Here is a 19,852-nt window from a genome sequence, read left to right on the forward strand (position 1 = left end):
CTATGGATGAAGTTGGAGGGGGACATTTGTTCTGCAGCTCTGCAGAGAATTAGAAGCCAAGTCTTCAACATTGTGATCAGGATGATTTTGATTGAATATTAGAAAGTATCTTCTGATTTTCATGATTATAAAAGGCTAAAATGAATTCTTGATAAACTGTGGCTTATTTTAAGAGAATAGTCTAAATATGGAAGCTGCAAATTGTGACACGGACAGGGGACAGGCTGAGTGACCTTCAGCAGGGCCTCTCAGTCCAGCTCTGTTGTACCTTTACCATTCATCAGGTTATTTTTTTCACTCCTCGGATTTCTTTACCTGATTGTACCATTGGATCCCAAGGAAATAAAACATGTGGAGCCCTTTAATTGTAATTTTTTAATTTTATGTCCTTGCTCGCATGGACAGGAAAATCTGCAAAATTCAGTGACTAGCATAAGGTGACATGACTTTGATGAGAGTGGTATGAAGATAATGTTAGGGCTCTGTGAGGATATAGAGAGGGAGGTGTGGAAGTGAGAAACAAGGGCGGGGATAAGGGCCGGGCCCACTGCCGGAAGAGGGGAAAGCAGTGGGGTTGCCGATCACAGGTTCGCCATCAGCCAGTCCAGCAGCTGCAGGGGTGTGACATTCCCCACCGCCTCATTCAGCTGGCGCTCCTTCTCATAGCGCAGCACCGACTGCAGAACCTCGCCCACGCTGCATCCTTTGTCCACAGCAGCAGCTGAGAGCTGAAGTAGCTGTGAAAGGAAAGAAAACACTAGTGGCGAGGCACGGCATCTCATGGCAGGCCAGATGGAGCCTGCCAAGGCTAGAGCAGAGAGGCCAGGCAGACCTCAGGAAACTGCAACACAGACTTTAAAGTTTGTTGGCCTGTTTAACAGAAGGAGGTTGGTGACGTCATTCTTAGTTTAGAGAAGAGATGTTAACATCCACCTGCCCGTGATCTTGTTCTCTAAGAATTCTAAGGTTCTAAGCTCACCCTAATATCATAAAAGTCTCCATCATTGTCCTAAGACCAAAAGGGCAGATGGAAAATACCCAGTGGACAAACGTGGATGCTGCTTTCCATGCCCCATAGACCACAGAATCCTAAAATGTTAGAGCAAAAAGGCACCTCAGAGAACAATTCAACCCTCATGAAAATGTTTCCCAGAGAAGTACAGAGATTTGTCAGAATTAACTGCTAGTAATTAGCAGAACCAAAATTCATTGCAGGTATTGGATCCTATCTTTAGCTCTTTTTTCAAGTACAAAATGAGAAAAGTTAGTTAAGCAACCATTCTAATATAAATACAATGCTGTCATTTATCTGGAATCCTAAGGGCAACAAACTTTCAAGTAATAAGATTTTTATTTTGTTCATTTTGCTCTTGACTTTTTACGACAAAGGGCAGGCAAATAAACAGACCAAATATTGAGAGCATCTTCAGAAAGATAAATATCCATGTGAGAAACTGAAATAGAAGAACCAAATGGAAATTTTAGAACTAAAATTTACCTACAAAATATAAAATAAAAATGTATCAGGTGGGCTAAATAGCAGAATGTAAATGAGAGAGGAAAGTCAGTAAACTTGAAGGTAGATCAATAGAAATTATCCATGCTGAACAACGTACAAGATTGATTAAGCTTATTTCAAAAAACATTTAAAAAATAAACAGAGCCCAAGGACTTGTGGGCAATACTAAAAGCTTTAACATTTATTAGAATACCAAAGGAGAAGAGAAAAGTGATGATGCAAAACATATTTGAAGAAATAATGGATGAAAGTATTCCTAATTTGCCAAAAAGTTTTAAACCTATACATTCAAAAAGCTCAGGGTACCTAAAATAAAACAAACCCAAACCCAAAGAAATTAACTCCAAGACCTACCATAACTAAATCACTGAAAATTAAAGAAAAAGAAAAAAATCTTAAAAGCATCCAGGGAAAACCATTTATAGGGGAACTGCAAGTCAAATGACAGCCAATTTCTCATCAGAAACCATAGAGGACAGAAGAAAATGGCACGTCTTTTAACTGCTAAGAGAAAATAACTTGCCAAATTAGAATTCTATATCCAGCAGAAATTATAACTCAAGAATGAAAGTCAACTAAAGACATTGCCAGATTAAATGAAACTGAGAGAATTCATTGCCAGAAAATGTGTTCTGAAAGAATTGCTAAAGGAAGTTCTTCAGAGAGAAGGACAATGATACCAGAAGGAAACTGGGAATATTAAGAATGAATGCAGAGCGAGCTTTCAGTATAAATAGTAGGCTATCCTCTTCAGTTCTTTAAAATACGTTTTAAGGGTCAGGAGCAGTGGCTCATGCCTGTAATCCCAGCACTTTGGGAGGCTGAGGCAGGAGGATCACTTGAGGTCAGGAGTTTGAGACCAGCCTGGCCAACATGGCAAAAATCTGTCTCTACTAAAAATACAAAAATAGCTGGGCATTATGGCATGTGCCTGTAATCCCAGCTACTCGGGAGGCTGAGGCAAGAGAATTGCTTGAACTCAGGAGGCGGACGTTGCAATGAGCCGAGATCAGGCCACTGCACTCCAGCCTGGGCAACAAACTGAGATTCTGTCTTAAAAAAAAGTGTTTTAAGGTTGGAAGCAAAAGTAACTGAGGGTTTTTTCAAAGTATGTAGATTAAATACATTAAAGCAACTCAACTATAAAGGGAGAAGGATAAAGGAAACTTATATGGTAGTAATATTTCTACATTCCAGCTTCAGTGATAAACTATTGATGCTACATGGATTCTGAGAAGTTGGTATGTATATTATCATCCCTAGATTAACCACTAAAAAAACTACACAAAAAGATATAGTCAAATATGCAATAGATAAATTAAAATGGAATACTAAAACATGTTCAAATAGTCCAAGAGAAGGCAGCAAAGGGAAAACAAGGAGAAAAAAGAGAGAAGCAACAAATAACAAAATGGTAAACTTAAATCCAAACATACCCATAAATTGGGCTAAATGTAAATGGTCTAAACATATCAAATGTCAGAATGGACAAAAAATATAACCCAAGTGTATGCTGCCTACAAAAACCTTACTTCATATATAATAAGTTAAAATTATAGGAAAAGATGTAACATGAAAATGCCAATCAAAAGAAGACTCGAATCTAACATTAATGGTCAATAGGATTTTTCAATAAAGGAGATGGATAATTCAGAGGGGCCAGATACCCAGTGGTCTTTTCAACAAATGGTGCCAAGATAACCTTCATATCTATATGCAAAATATTGAATTTGGACTCCTACCTCACAAAAATTAACTCAAAGTAGATCATAGACCTAAATATAAGAGCTAAAATTATCAAACAAGTAGACAAAAATAAGGAGAAAATCTTCATGGCCTTGCATAGGTCAAGGTTACTAGCTCTCAGCACTCCTGGCTTTCTGGGTTTGTCGTGGGGCTATTTTGCTCATTGCATGTGGTTTAGCAGTATCCTTGGCCTCTACCTGTTTGACTCCAGTGGTAATCCCTTTCTCTGTTGTGACAACCAAATATGTCTCTAGACATTGCCAAATGTCCCCTGGGGGGCAAAATTGCTCCTGGTTGAGAACCACTGGGTAGGCAAAAATTTGTTAGGACACTAAAATCACAAGACATAAAAGTAAAAAGTGATAAATTGGATGTCATCTAATTAGACTTCATTTTGCTCTTCAAAAGACTCCATTAAATAAAAAGATAAGCCACAAACTGAGAGAAAATATTTGCAAAAATATATCAGATACAGGACTTGTATCCGGCATATATAAAAGAGCTCTTATAATTCTAATCAAGAAGAAAACAATCCAATCAAATTATGGGTGAAAGAATTGCACAGATATCTCACTAAAAGAATATATGTGAATGGCTAATGAGCACATAATAGAATAACGTGCTCAACATTTCTCATTTTAATGTATGTTTGCCGAATGAAATCCACAATGAGATACCACTATAATTATTACAATAAATGAAAGAATAATACTGACCAGCATGTGGAGAAACTGAAACCCGCGTAAATTACTGGTGAAAATGTAAAATGCTACAGCCACTTCAGGAAATAGTTTGGCAATTTCTTTCTTTTTTTTTTTTTTTGAGACGGAGTCTTGCTCGGTAGCCCGGGCTGGAGTGCAGTGGCCGGATCTCAGCTCACTGCAAGCTCCGCCTCCCGGGTTTACGCCATTCTCCTGCCTCAGCCTCCCGAGTAGCTGGGACTACAGGCGCCTCCCACCTCGCCCAGCTAGTTTTTTGTATTTTTTAGTAGAGACGGGGTTTCACGGTGTTAGCCAGGAGGGTCTCGATCTCCTGACCTCATGATCCGCCGGTCTCGGCCTCCCAAAGTGCTGGGATTACAGGCTTGAGCCACCGCGCCCGGCCCGGCAATTTCTTAAGAAATTACACTTAACCGGTCGGGTGTGGTGGCTCATGCCTGTTTTCCTGGCACTTCGGGAGGCCGAGGTGTCCAGATCACTTGAGCCCTGGAGTTCCAGACCAGCCTGGGCAACATGACAAGACCCCGTCTCTACAAAAAAGTACAACAATTAACTGGGTGTGGTGGGGGGCGCCTGTAGTCCCAGCTACTCGGGTGGCTGAAGTGGGAGGATCGCTTAAGCCTAGGGAGTTGGAGGCTGCAGTGACTATGATTATGCCACTGCACGCCAGCCTAGGCAAGAGAGGGGGGAAAGGCCGGGCGCGGTGGCTCAAGCCTGTAATCCCAGCACTTTGGGAGACCGAGACGGGTGGATCACGAGGTCAGGAGATCGAGACCATCCTGGCTAACACGGTGAAACCCTGTCTCTACTAAAAAATACAAAAAAACTAGCCGGGCGTGTTGGCGGGCGCCTGTAGTCCCAGCTACTCTGAGACTGAGGCAGGAGAATGGCGGGAACCCGGGGGGCGGAGCTTGCAGTGAGCTAAGATCACGCCACTGCACTCCAGCCTGGGCGACAGAGCGAAATAAATTACATTTATTGAATGACACTTATTGTAACATGCTGCAATTCCACACCTCATTATCTGCCCAACAGAAATGAAAACACAACCACACAGGCTTGTATGTGCATGCTCATAGTGGCCTTACACATAATAGCAAAAATGGAAACCATCTAAATATCTAGTAACTGATAGATGGACAAACCAAATGCAGTATATCTACATAATGAAGTACTCTTCAGCAATAAAAAGAAATAAACTACTGATACATGCTACAACACTGATGAACCACAAAAACCTTACACTAAGTGTAAGGAGCCTGATGTAAAAGACCACACACTTTACGGCTCCATTACATAAAATGTCAAGGAAAGGCAAATTTATAATGATGGAAAGGTTAATGGTTGCACAGGGATGGGGGATGAAAACTGGGAAATGTAAACAAGAATAGCCTAGAAAATTCTGAGGCAGAGAAATAAAGAGTCTCCAGTCCTATCGGATATTGAAAAATATTATAGAATTACAGTAATTAAAACAGGATGCCATTGGTACAAGAGTAGATGGACAATTCAATGGCATAGAGTAGAAAGTTTAGAAAAATAATAGGAAAAAAATAAGAGATTATGGCCAGACGCGGTACCTCACGCCTATAATCCCAGCACTTTGGGAGGCTGAGGCAGGTGGATCATGAGGTCAGGAGTTCAAGACCAGCCTGGCCAAGATGGCAAAACCCTGTCTCTACTAAAAGTACACAAATTACAGCGTGCCTGTAATCCCAGCTACTCAGAAGGCTGAGGCAGGAGAATCGCTTGAACCTGGGGGACGGAGGTTGCAGTGAGCCGAGATCACGCCACTGCACTCCAGCCTGGGAGACAGAGCGAGGCTCTGTCTCAAAAAAAAAAAAAAAAAAAAGGGATTGTAACCTTACTTCATACCTTATATATAAATGAATTCAAAATGTATTAGAGTCTTAAATATATTTTAAAAATCATAAAAGTACAGTCATGCACTGCATAATGATGTTTCAGTCAACCACAGACTGTACATATGATGGTGGTTCCATATGCTTATAATGGACCTGAAAAACTCCTGTTTTCTAGGATATCATAGTTATCGTAACATAGCACAACACATTACTCACTTGTTGGGGGTGATGCTGCTGTAAACAAACCTACCATGCTGCCAGTTATATAGAAGTCTAGCACACACTATTACATATAGTGGATGGTACTTCATAATGAAAATAAATGACTACATTGCTGATTTCTGTATTCACTATACTACACTTTTAGTGTTATTTTAGTCTACTCCTTCTACTTATTAAAAAAATTAATGGTAAAACAGCCTCAGGCAGGTCCCTCAGGACAAAGGCATCGTCATCATAGGACATAATAGCTCCATGAGTGTTACTTACCCTGAAGACCTTCTAGTGGGAGAACATGCAGAAGTGGAAGGTAATGATATTGATGATCCTGACCCTGTGTGGGCCTAGGTCAATGTGTGTGTTTGTATCTTCATTTTTAATAAAAAGTAAAAAAAAATTAAATAGAAAAAAACTCATAAAAAAGAATATAAAGAAAGAAAATATTTTTGTGTAACTGTACAATGTGTGTTTTAAGCTAAGTGTTATTACAAAAGAGTCAAAAATTAAAAATATTAAAACTTTGTAACATAAAAATGTTATAGTAAGCTGTTAATTTATTATTGAAGAAAGAAAAATATTTTAAAATATATTTATTGTAGCCTAAATTTACAGTGTTTATGAAGTCTACAGTAGTGAATGGTAATGTCCTAGGCCTTCACATTCACGCACCACTCAGTCACTCACTCATCCAGAGCAACTTCCGGTCCTGTGAGCTCCATTCATGGTAAGTGACCTGCACAGATGCACCATTTATCTTTCAAACCATATTTTTACTGTACCTTTTCTGTATTTAGATATGTTTATATCCACACATACCGTGGTGTTACAATTGCTTACAGTATTCAGTACAGTAACATGCTGTATATAGGTGTGTAGCCTAGGAGCCACAGGCTATACAATATAAGCTAGATGTGCAGTAGGCTATACCAGCTAGGTTTGTGTAAGTACAGTCTGTCATGTTCACACAATGAGGATATCGCTTAATGACACAGTTCTCAGAACATATCCCCAACAGGCTATACAATATAAGCTAGATATGCAGTAGGCTATCCAGCTAGGTTTGTGTAAGTACAGTCTACTATGTTCACACAATGAGGAAATCGCTTAAAGACACATTTCTCAGAACATATCCCCATGATTAAGCGATGCATGACTGTACTAGAAAAAAAAAATGGGAAAGTTTTGCTAATATCATAAAGTGGAGAATGTTTTCCAAAATATAACATAAAACCCAGCAAAAAGAAAAATGTCTCATATTTGATGACATTTGTATGGCAGAAACAAACAAACAACAACAACAACAACAAAACACCAATCAAAAGACCAATGGCAAAGGAAACATTTGTATTTAGTATCATAAAGGTTGATTTCTTGTAATATATAAAACTCTTATAGATCAATAAGAAAAAGGCCTACAATGCAATAAAGAATTGGGGAGAACATAAAAAGAATACCTAGGAATACAGCTAACCAGGGAGGTGAAAATCTCTACAATGAGAATTACAAAACACTGCTCAAAGAAATCAGAAATGACACAAACAAATGGAAGAATATTCCATGCTCATGGATAGGAAGAGTCAATATTGTTAAAATGGTCATACTGCCCAAAGCAACTTAAATGTTCAATGCTATTAAACTACCAATGAAATTCTTCATAGAATTAGAAAAAACTATTTTCAAATTCATATGGAACCAAAAAAGAGCCTGCCAATAACCAAGGCAATCCTAGGCGAAAAGAACAAAGCTAGCAACATCACATTACTCAATTTCAGATTTTACTACAGGGTCACAGTAACCAAAACAGCACGGTACTGGTACAAAAACAGACATAGAGACCAACGGAACAGAATAGAGAGCCCAAAAATAAGGGCACACAGCTACAACCATCTGATCTTTGACAAAGCTGACCAAAACAAGCAATGGGGACGGACTCCCTATTCAATAGGTGCTGGGATAGCTGGCTAGCCATATACAGAAGATTGAAACTGGACCCCTTCCTTACACCAAATACAAAACTCAACTCAAGATGGATTAAAGACTTAAATGGAAGACTAAAAACTATAAAAACACTAGAAGACAACCTAGGCAATACCATTCTGGACACAGGAACTGGCAAAGATTTCATGATGATGAATACACCAAAAGCAACGGCAACAAGGGCAAAAATCGACAAATGGGATCTAATTAAATTTTAAGAGCTTCTGCACAGCAACTGAAAATATTAATAGAGTAAACAGACGACCTACATAATGGAAGGAAATATTTGCAAACTATGCATCTGACAAAGGTCTAATGTTCAGCATCTATAAGGAACTGATGCAAATTTACCAGAAAAAAACAACCCCATTAAAAAGTGGGCAAAGGACACAAACAGACTCCTTTTAAAAGAAGACATATGTATGGCCAACAAGCATATAAAAACAAGCTCGATATCACTGGTCACTAGATACATGCAAATCAAAACCATAATGAGCCACCATCTCACACCAGTTAGAATGGCTATTATTAAAAGTAATGGCAAGATTGTGGAGAAAAGGCAACGCATACACACTGTTGATGGGAGTGTAAATTAGTTTGACCATTATCGAAAGCAGTGTGGCGATTCCTCAAAGAGCTAAAAACAGAACTACCATTCAACCCAGCAATCCCATTACTGGGTATATACCCAAAGGAATATAAATTGTTTTACCATAAGGCATGTGCACATGAATGTTCATTGCAACACTGTATTCACAATAACAAAGACATGAAGTTAACCTAAATGCCCATTAATGGCAGATGGGATAAAGAAAATGTGGTACATATACACCATGGAATATTATGCAGCCGTAAAAAAGAGCACGGCCATCTCCTTTGAAGGAACATGGATGCAGCTGGAGGCCATTACCATTGCCAAATTAACTCAGGAACAGAAAACGAAATACAGCATGTTATCAGCAGTGGGAGTTCAATGATGAGAACACACGGACACAAAGAGAGGAACAACAGACACTTGAGGGTGGGGGGTGGGAGCAAGAAGACAATCAGAAAAACATAACTATTGGGTCGGTACTAGGATTAGTACCTGGGTGACAAAATAATCTGTACAACAAACCCCTGTGACACGAGTTTACCTGTATAACAAACAAGCACATATACCCCTGAACCTAAAGTAAAAGTTAAAAAAAGAAAAATGGGCAGAAGTTAGGACCAGTTTATCCACAGAAGAGGAAATTCAAATGGTCTTAAATATATGCAAAGATACTCACCCTCATTCCTAATAAGACAAAAAGTAAAGCAACTTAGCAAATTAAGATTTTAGCATGCACTGTTGGTTTCAGTGTGAGGAAATAGTCCTCTTACACTGTTTTAACAGGTGTGTAAATTGGTACAAGCTCTATGGAAGGCAATTTGGAAACATGTATCAAATTACACAAATAATATTCTCAGTGACCTTGAAATTCCTTTCCTAGGTGTATAACACATGTGAATACATTTGAATCTGTGCAAAATTATGTATATTCAAGGATATTCAGTGTAGCATTGCTTACAGTGCAAAATAGTGGCAACTGAAATGTCCATACATAGGGGAGTGGTTAAATATATAAAACATATATACGAAATGGTTTCATATATTATAAAATACATAAAGCCATTAAAAAGAATGTGGTAGCTCTATATGTTACAGAAGAGGATATATATATAAAAAAAATAATTTGCGACTTCACGTGTGTGTGTGTGTGTGTGTGTGTGTATTTCTGGAAGGATAAATAAGAAACTGATCCAAATGGTTGTTTTCTCCAGGGAAGGCAATAGGATGGAGCACACAAGTGAGAAAACAACCCTTCATTTTCACTGTGCATCCTTTTGTACTTTTGAATTTTGAACTACGCACACATATTATTTATTCAAAAATAAATACAAGTGTATTTAAAGACATTAGGCTCACAGACATTCCAGTGACAGCAGGTTCAATCATCTGAATCAGTATGAGAATATTTGCATACATTAATCTCTTTTCAAAAAGTCATTTTTAGGCAGTTTCCTTGGTGTCTATGTCATCCCTGTTCGTAAAAATATACTAATATTCAGTGCGTCTATTTATTAGTTGAAGTTTGAACATGCTGCTTCTCGTTCCTTCTACTCTTAGAGGGCGTCAACAAAATAGATGACTGTCCTTATCTTTAGAGTAGACAAAGGGGTGTGTGTGTGTTGGGGGGGTGTGTATAAAAGTGGGGGACTGCAAGTATATTGTCCTATTTTAGAGACATGTTTCAATTTAAAATAATCTAAAACAACACATTCCAATTCAAAAAAAGTCTAAAGCCAGAATGTATTATGTATGTTATATATGATGGGTTTGATTTCAAAGATGGCTACAAAAGGCTTTCTGACACATTATATACCTGAAGGCTATGCTTATTTTTAGATTTTTTCATCAGTTTAAATTCTCTTCAGAATATAGCCTCCCACTCCCCACCTCTGCTAATTGCTATATACTATAAAGTAGTTGTCTGTTTTACAGATTGGAAACCCTGCATGGAGACAGAGCTTGCCAAGGACCCTTAGGAATAGATCTAATATTGGAAGTTCACATTGTCTTCTAGCCTAACTTGAATGTGCACACAACTCACGTGCGTATTTTGCTAAAATGAAGATTCTGATTCAGTAGGTCTGGAGGGATGTGTGAGATTCTGCCCTTCTAAAAAGCTTCCAGGTGATGCCAATGTTGTAGGTCCACAGACTACACTTTGAGTAGCAAGTGTAGTCTTGCTAAGACCAAAGTCAAAGACCATACAGTTTCTTGTTTAGGCTTGATATAGCCTAATCTGGATGCTCTGTAATCGTGTGTCTCTCCAGTCATCAGATAAACGTAGCGACCCAGTTGCAAGCGTTGCTAATACCATGTAAATACGACTGAATTAAGCAGAGAAAGCCTTTTTTTCTATATCTTTTGATTTCTATGATGATGAATTTTTCTAAATAATCCTAGCCTCTTGTACCACCCTTTGCTACTGAATGATTAACAGCAGGTGTTCCACTTTTCTCAATCAAGAGGAGACAATGAAAAGCACTGAGGAAGAGAAAATGAGACACACACACAGAGAGAGAGAGAGAGAGAGCGAGAAGGCAGAGAAGAGAGAGAAGAGAAGGTTGTGGGGATGGTCTTTTTACTTCCCCCACTTCAGTATGAAGCAGCAGCATCTCGGGTAAGTGTGCGTGTTCTCCAGACTCAAACCCTCCCTTTGGCGAGCAGTTCTGATGCTTATTGGGCACCTTGCATGGAGAACAAGAACTTATCAGGCACGTTTACCTTTATCAGTAATAACAGTGATAAGTTGATTTCCCATCTGCCTTATGCTTTAGTCTTACTTGTCAACTGATTCAGAATTTAGGGTAGGGGGAAGAGGGGTGTTATCGACTGAATCCTTTCAAATCCCCAACACCACCTAGACAACCAGCTAAGACAGTAATGGCACGTTTGGAAAGGTCATAAATTCAGACACTGCCTCTTCCCTAACACATCCTAGGGCTACTTTCCAGCTTCATCTCATCCTTTGAGCAATGCTGTCCTATCCAAAACTCAGCCTAGAGCCCAGACCTTAATCTGATTCTTTCACTAGGTCTCTTGGAGGTTCCTCATCTATACACTCCTACTCCTAAATGCAGAAAACAGAAAAACATCATTTATCCCCCCTTTCCCCTTTGATATGCCTTGTATTGGGCAAAATCTAATTTTACTTTATCCATTATCTCTGCCAAGAGGCATGATCTTCAAATCCTACTGTTTCCATTTTACCTTCCCTGTGGCTATCTTCCCATTCAGAAAGAAACCAGAACTTAAAGCCCTAGTTAACTCTTAATAAAGCTTCCAAATTCCTCTGCCTTTGTTTCTTACCTTCTCCTGGATCCCTTCATCATCACCAGCAAAGTACAAAATAGGGACATTGAGCTCAGAGGCAGCTACCCATTGAAGGACGGCTTGGAGTTGCTTGTTCTGAACTGTATCCGTTAGGTTGTGATTGCTGACAATCACCTTGGGTGCTGCACACCCTTCAGGAGGCTGACCTGATATACCTCTCATTTCATTATGGATAGCTTGATAGGCATTCTGCAGGAGAGCTTCTGCTGACCCTGTGCCCTTGACTGGCAAACACTCATATAAACTATCTGGGAAGGCCGAAGTTAGCCTACTGGCATCTCCAGACTTGTCATCTCCCAACTTGTCATCTCCCAGCTCTGCCAAAGAAGAATCACAGGACTTAGCAATGATGACACACAGCTTCATCACTGAGTTCATCAGATGTTCTACCATCTGCCCACTCATGTGGCCATCTATCTGGCTGACAACCATCTTGGTCAGCCCAGAAAGGGCACCAGGGGTCTCATCATCTTCACATAGTTTAGGGGGAGACGGGGCTAAAGGTCTTTCACACAACTTCCTATCTTCCTTAACTGGCTGTTCCGGCACCTTGGGTTCAGAGCTCTGGTCACGCTTGAAAATGGTCTCACTAAGTAAGTTCCGGATGAAATTGAAGAAAACACTCCTTAAGTCCTTCTTTTCTGCTTGTTCTTGGTCACCTACAATGGGAGCAGACTTCAGGCAGGATGCATCAGGAACTACAGGAGGCTCATTGGCAGGAAAGTTGGTGGTGCCAGCAGCTTCAAGGAAGCTCTGTGCATCCCTTCTTCCTCCCTGGGCCAGGTGATATTGAATCAGAAGTAGGGCAGATACGATCAGGTCCTTGGCCCAGGAGTCTGAATCACATATAAAATTCTCAGGTTTCTCTGGGGGATATGGAGGAGGGCTGAGGTTGCAAATATCTTCAGGGTACTCAAAGGAAATGTCTGGTGAAGGCTTACACTGTGTGTTGGGAGCTTCACATGCTGCATGCTGGAAACCTAGAGATTTACATTCTTTCTGTTGACTTTTATGCCACAAGGTCAGCCCCTCTTTGATAATGTGTTCACCCAGAGTTTTGGCACAAGTCTCCTCCTCTGATTTGGGTTCAGAATACATTTGTTCTCTCAATTTAGTTTCAGATTTCATGTGAAAGTTCACATTTCGGTGTTTAGGATCACCCATTCCTTTCATGGAGATGAGGGAATAACTCTCAGCCGTGTCTTGGGCTTTCCTGACATGCTCAGGGACTTTCTTGACAAACATTACATTGTACAGCTTCCTTAGCATGGCATCCATGATATCTGCGGCCTTTTGGCTTCCGTGAGTGAAGACAGTTCTTTTCACAGCCGAGACAAACTGTGTGTCAGTCATGAGGGTCCCTGTGATGCTATGGAGGTTCCTCATGAAGGAGTCGATGAGATCCGAGACCACATCTTTTGCATGCTTGAGCAGAACCTTCTTCAGTAGGATGGTGGCAAGGGTTGTGTCTTTCACTTGGATCTTCAGTGTCTTCATGATGGAGACCATCATATCAGACACCACACTGTTAGCATAGGTCATGATCCCTTCACTAACAGAAGCTGTAAAGTCATCAGGCCTTTCCTGCCCTCGAAACCTCTTTCTCTCCCGAGGAAAGAACCTTCCACTCTCTCTGGCATAATCTCCATTACGAGATTCAAACACTTCCTTATAGAAGAAAGACTTCTTAGAAGCAGGCTTGTCCTCTGGACCCTGTCTTTCTTTGGCGCGCTCCTCGATCTTCAAAGTGGACTTGTATTTCAAATTTGGGGGACTTTGTGATGATCCTGAGGCTCTGTCTCCAGAGCCAGGAGCCTTGTCTGGGGCAGCATTCCTGGAACAGGCAGAGACGGTCTCATTCACAAGCTCTGATGCTATCTTACTGAGGCTTTTGGTGGGTGGGGGTTCATTCCCCATGTACAATGACTGATGGACACATTTGTTTTCAGAGCCATCGATCTTCTCATTGATCTCTTTGCGGGCCATGGCTATGACTAGATTTGTGAGGCGGTTAGCATAGAAGGAAACTTCATCTACTGAACTCCCATTGCCAAGTTGGGCCCTGGGGCCCTGGCAAGGATTCTCTTTGTGAGTCATCTCAAAATGCAATCTTTCTGGAGTGCCCTTGGTGTTGTTGTAATAGTCTACAGAGAAACCTTTGTGTGGGTCTCCTGAGTTGGACGTTTCCCCACCAAATGATTCTCCGGGTTTGAACCTAACATCTTGGAACTCTGCTGTACTTTTCTCCAGGTCTCTGCGGAGCCAGCTGAGCACTCTGACAGGATCCGTGGAGGTGTCCTTAAAAATAGACAAGGATTCATCTGACTATAACCAAGTAAAGATATGGGATATTCAAGACAACCTCAAAGTTCAGTTACAAATGTCATCAGCCCTCTCAAGATTGCTCCATCTTGGCAGTAAAAGTAACCATTTATGGAGTACTCACTGTGTATCAGACGTTGTTCCAAGTATTTTAAGACTATTATCTCATTTAATTAGTTTCATAATAAACCTGAGATTTAGCTCTCTTATTATCCTCATTTTACAGAGGAGGAAATTGAAGAACTGAGAGGTTAAGTTTGTAACTTATTTGAAATAATACAGCTAACCATTGATGGAGCAGAAATTCCAGCCCTGGCAGTCTGACTCCACAGCCCATGCGCTCAGCTAGTGTATTATATTGCTTCTAATGACATAAATCTTTAAGATCTGATAGTCTGCTATCAGACCTCCAGCTCCATCCATGTCCCTGTAAAGGACATGATATCATTCTTTTTTAATGGCTGCATAGTATTCCATGGTGTATACGTACCACATTTTCTTTATCCAGTCGATCATTGATGGGCATTTAGGTTGATTCATGAACAGAAAACCAAATACCACATGTTGATACTTATAAGTGGGAGCTAAATGATGAGAACACATGGACACATAGAGGGGAACAACACCCACTGGGGCCTTTTGGAGAGTGCAGGTAGGGAGGAGGGAGAGGACAGGGAAAAATAACTAATGGGTACTAGGCTTAATACCTGGGTGATGAAATAATCTGTACAACTACCCCCATGACACAAGTTTACCTATGCAACATACGTGCATGTGTACTCCTGAACTTAAAAATTGAAAAACAGCTCTGACAGTCATCAGCTAGATAGAAGAGTTAGCATATGAATGGAATCAGATTTTTTCCTGTTTTAATATTAATTGCTATTTTCTATGGTTTACCTGTTTTTATTTAGATCTTATTACAAGTATAGTTTCCAAAAAATGAGAAAATTCAGGGAAAATTGTGCATAATTAATCACTTTGCCAGGCTGCACAAACACTATCTGGATATGTTAAAGGGCTTCCAATGGACTGACATCATTTAAATTAACAATCTGATTTATAATTCAGGAGTTAATATGTATGGGCAATTTATTCGTTTTGTGTGAATACAGATTCTTTGATGGACACTAGCTGTGATAAGCATATGAACACTTTTACATGTTTATAAATTGTACCATCTGCATGTGGGAAAAACTCTGAAACATAAGATAAAATAGCATAATATATATGAAAGTGTCCTACTTATTATTAAATGTAAATAATCACTGTAATTATTGGAGTTCATATATCTATCTGAGAATGACCACAAATATTGCCCACCTTTAAAGAACAATTTGGTATTTTTATTACCAAGTGTCATATAGTTACTAGTTACTATTTGTGAAGTACTTGTAATGTTTGCCAGGCACTGTGCTAAATGCTTTACATGCACTATTTTGTTTAATCCTCATATTCGCCTAGTAAGATAGGTTTTATTCTTCCAGTTTCACGGGTAAGAAAACAGAGACTTAGAGAAGTTAAATAGTTTGCCGGGCATCTCACAGCATGGTGGGGTTTCATATTCAGATCCAATTCTGATCCTAAAATCTGGGCTCTCCACCTCTACAATATCCTGCTGTGCTTTGATTACTTGGAAAGAAAGGAAAAGTAGTTGTGCTAGTTGTCTGCAGGACTGGTTTAAGTGGCTTGCTACCATGTCGGAGTTAAGGTCCATTGTGCTTGGTTCAAAATGCTCCCAGTGGTTCTCCTAATTAGAATAATAGCTACTATATGGGGTATTTTGTGCTTTAGCGGAAAACCACACATCGTCTATAGCACACCCTTCCAGATTATCTGATTCTCATTCTCTTGGAGCTATTTTACAACTCTATTAACTGTGGATAACTGACATCAATGCAATATAATTCTTGTCTAGACACCTATAAGGGGAGGGTCGACTGACTGCCTCTCCCACTGCAGAGAAGGTCAGTTTTGCCTCCAATGGCACATTCACTTCAATATCTCCAAGCTATATGTGTCTTTTGAACCTCACCAGTTCCTTGTTAATGAGTTAAATAAAATCTTTAACACATATTCATTTTTGTATATGTATGGGAGTCATTATTTTACCCTTCTTTGAGAATTCTCTTTTAACGGTTTTGGAAGTCTTCCGCCAAGATGCCCAATAGATCCACCTAATGGAGATAAACGTCCTCAAGAGACAGGTGCACCAGGCGTGTCTTTTCTCAGCCCCCAGAGTGGCAATAGAAGTTTGCAGACATTCGGTTTTTCTAGTTCTAATTTTCCTCTCTACTAATTTTGGTTTTGGTTCTCATTTCAGTTTGTTTCTGGCCAATTGGTGGCAGCAATGATTGGAAATTTGATTTTATTGTCTGACCATTTGGTAATCTCAGAGGATATTTATAGAGTTATATCCTCTGTTGGGTGCGAGGCAACAGAAAATTTGTTTTGACAGTATTTTTTGTCCACCTTAAGTTCATCAGTTAAGACATTTGTGCTCACTTGGAAGGAGAAGTGCTCTTTGATATCTGGACAGGTGAGTTTTATGTTTCTGGTTTATTTTTGACACAAAGTGTGGCTGAAAGTTTAGAATTGAGGCTATAAACTGTCTCTATCAGTGTCTGTAATGCTATGTGTCCGTAATTCAGAAAATGTGTCTGTAATTCAGAAAATGTTAGGTGTAAGCAGCAACGTCTTCCTCCAGAGAGTATTCATGTGTTATACTACGAAGTCTCTTAAAGGATGTTTATTCTGACTGGTGCATGCTCACACACACACACACACACACAAACACACTTATGTAAATTACATATTCTTGATATCCCTCAAAAATGAGGAAATCAAGCTCTTAATATTTAAAATATTCAAGGGGAATGAGAAGAAAAAAAAGTATTTTTACGGAACCTACCTCAGAAATATTTTAGAAACCCAAGTTCACATAAATTAGGTAAATCTTTGGCAAATAATACTAGTTGAATAATTTTGGTTTAATAAAAACAGCTATGTCTTTTCTTATTTATCAATGTTAAATATACAATTGTATGCTTTTATTTTACTTTGATATGCTTTTCCTAAACTTATGCAGGTTTACAGATCCAAAAAATGCCAGCATTACTTCTATTTAATGCTTAAGATTAAGAAAAATGTAAATTTGCATTTAACCAAGTTCAATAATCATTCTGACAAACTTTATTTCAACAGTTATTATGTTTCATAGTATGCCAGCCTGATGATAAGTTTCCAACATCTTTATATAAGTTAAAATGCTGGATGGTATTACATTGAGTTAATGCATATTCATTGATATGTAGATCATTTCTAAGTAAGATGGAACACTGAGACATTGATGGCCAAGCATAAAGTTTATATGCTTTTGCTTATTTTTTAAAATCACTTATAGAGAGGTTATATCTTTAAGTCTGTTAATGAGTCTGTTCATCTTCTCCGCTTAGGTGGTATAAGGGGTGTATGTGACTGGAGGAATCGTCTTCCTCTGCAGTCACGAGTTCTACTCATCTGCATTTCAGCTGGTGTGTGATGTTCCCAATTATATACTCCTCACCCCTAGTTTTTTTGTGATATAGAAAGAGGGTATATTCTTTCATCATCATAACTGTTAACTTTGGGTTAGCAGTTATAATTAATATTAGTGGTTTAGACTATTTCAGAGAAGTCGAAATGTATACCTGCTTGTTTTCCTAGGGACTGCAGGTGAAACCTGGTGGAGAGCATTTCTTAGGCTTGACCTCCTAATCTCAGGACAGTAAACAATACAGGGCTTTTTTTTTTGAGACGGAGTCTCGCTCTGTCGCCCAGGCTGGAGTGCAGTGGCCGGATCTCAGCTCACTGCAAGCTCCGCCTCCCGGGTTCACGCCATTCTCCTGCCTCAGCCTCCCGAGTAGCTGGGACTACAGGCGCCGCCACCACACCCAGCTAATTTTTGTGTGTTTTTAGTAGAGACGGGGTTTCACCGCGTTAGCCTGGATGGTCTTGATCTCCTGACCTCGTGATCCGCCTGCCTCGGCCTCCCAAAGTGCTGGGATTACAGGCGTGAGCCACCGCGCCCGGCCAATAGAGGGCTTTAAAAATCCAATCTGAGATTCCTTATGAGAACTTCCGGTAAAGCATACTTAGGCCTATCCAGTTGCTGCACCTATGTAAATAACCAGGCCAAATCGAATGAGACTAGCCTCATTTTGTGGTCAAGAATAATCTTACCTTGAGATTATTTTAATTTTTATCAAAATGGGGAAGCCTACAGGGAAAAAAAGTTGTGCTTCAATAGGAAACTAAGCATTGTCTACAGCCTACAGACTAAGTATTGTCTTCAGTCTTCCACATTACCTGATTCTCAGTCTGTGGGAGCTATTTTACAGTTCTGCAAGCTGTAGATAATTGATAGCAGTGCAAAACAACTCTTGTCTATAGTTGTGAAAATTCCGTCTAGTGGAAGTCTGGTTGATTTCCCTTCCCCATTGTGGAGCAGGTCAGTTTTACTTTTGTTTGCACATTTATTTCAATATTCCTGATCTATAAGTGTATCTTTAAAGAATTCTCCTTTGAACTGGTGGTAATACCTAACTGATTTCCTCACTACTGAGGTGGATACAATCTTTCATATGTATTCATTTTTGTCTCTGTTTCGAAGTGATAATTTTACCCTTTTTTTGAAAATGATAACTAGTTATTTACGAACAAGCACATCAACTTGCAAATAGGTGTGTTTCCATAATTGGGCTGTAACAGTACAGGAAAGCCTTACTAGAGTGCAGCTGTGGGGTTTATTCTTTTGCCCTTTTCAATTTTTTTAAAAAAACAACAAACCCAAACTGATTGGGGGTAGTGGCTCACGCCTGCAGTCCCATCACCTTGGGAGGCCAAGGTGGGCAGATCTCGCTTGAGTTCAGGAGTTTGAGACCAGCCTGGGCAACATGGCGAAAACCCATCTCTACAAAGAATATATTTTAAAAGATAAATAAAATTAAAAAAAAATAAAAATAAAAAACCAAACCTACAGCATAGTATAGAGCTTTACAATGGAGTCCACAGAATTGTGTTAAGTTGCTGTGTTTATGGGTTTTTGATGTCTATATATTTTTAAACCTAAAATGTGTATACCGTATGTTTATTATTCCCCTCTATCCACAAGGATTTTGCAAAAGGTGTTAATCAAACTGTAGTGACTGAAAACTAAGTACCCACATTTCCTTTCTTATCAATGCAGTCCATGACCAAACATCCATCTCTCCAAACCCCTTTATCCTCTTGCAACCTTCCTCTTCTTACGCAATAGTATTCTGAGCAGTTAGGGAAGTTAGATGCCAAATTATCTCAGTATTTCTGAATCCTGAGGCAAATTTTCATGTCCATGAAGGATAATATAAAAAGAATTAATGGGTTTTATTTTCTCTGCTCACCATCTTTTGCTTCAGTAGTTTTAAGTCAGCTATCTACCTCCCTGTCCTATTTCTCTTCTCCACCTTTGTCTCAATTAAACATACTTTATAAAATTTTCTCTGACCACCTCCCATTTTGAAATGATCAATTCTTTAAACAC

The 19,852-nt window shown here is 39.4% G+C and overlaps 1 protein-coding gene across 5 annotated transcripts in view; it reads right to left on the bottom strand.

Moving 5' to 3' along the window:
* Positions 1–360: 360 nt before the first annotated feature.
* The window catches only part of AKAP3 (A-kinase anchoring protein 3), a 40,358-nt gene continuing 20,866 nt past the window's right edge, over positions 361–19,852 (bottom strand). For all 5 annotated transcript variants that reach the window (XM_017945588.3, XM_031650208.1, XM_009217737.4 and 2 more), the window contains 2 exons: positions 11,947–14,268; positions 361–737 (listed from right to left, as the gene is read on the bottom strand). In XM_017945588.3, the coding sequence (XP_017801077.1) occupies positions 582–737; positions 11,947–14,268 (2,478 nt within the window). In that variant the 3' untranslated portion in view covers positions 361–581. The remainder of the gene's footprint in view (positions 738–11,946; positions 14,269–19,852) is intronic.

Source organism: Papio anubis, chromosome 9 (assembly GCF_008728515.1).
Source record: "Papio anubis isolate 15944 chromosome 9, Panubis1.0, whole genome shotgun sequence".
Classification (NCBI taxonomy): domain Eukaryota; kingdom Metazoa; phylum Chordata; class Mammalia; order Primates; family Cercopithecidae; genus Papio; species Papio anubis.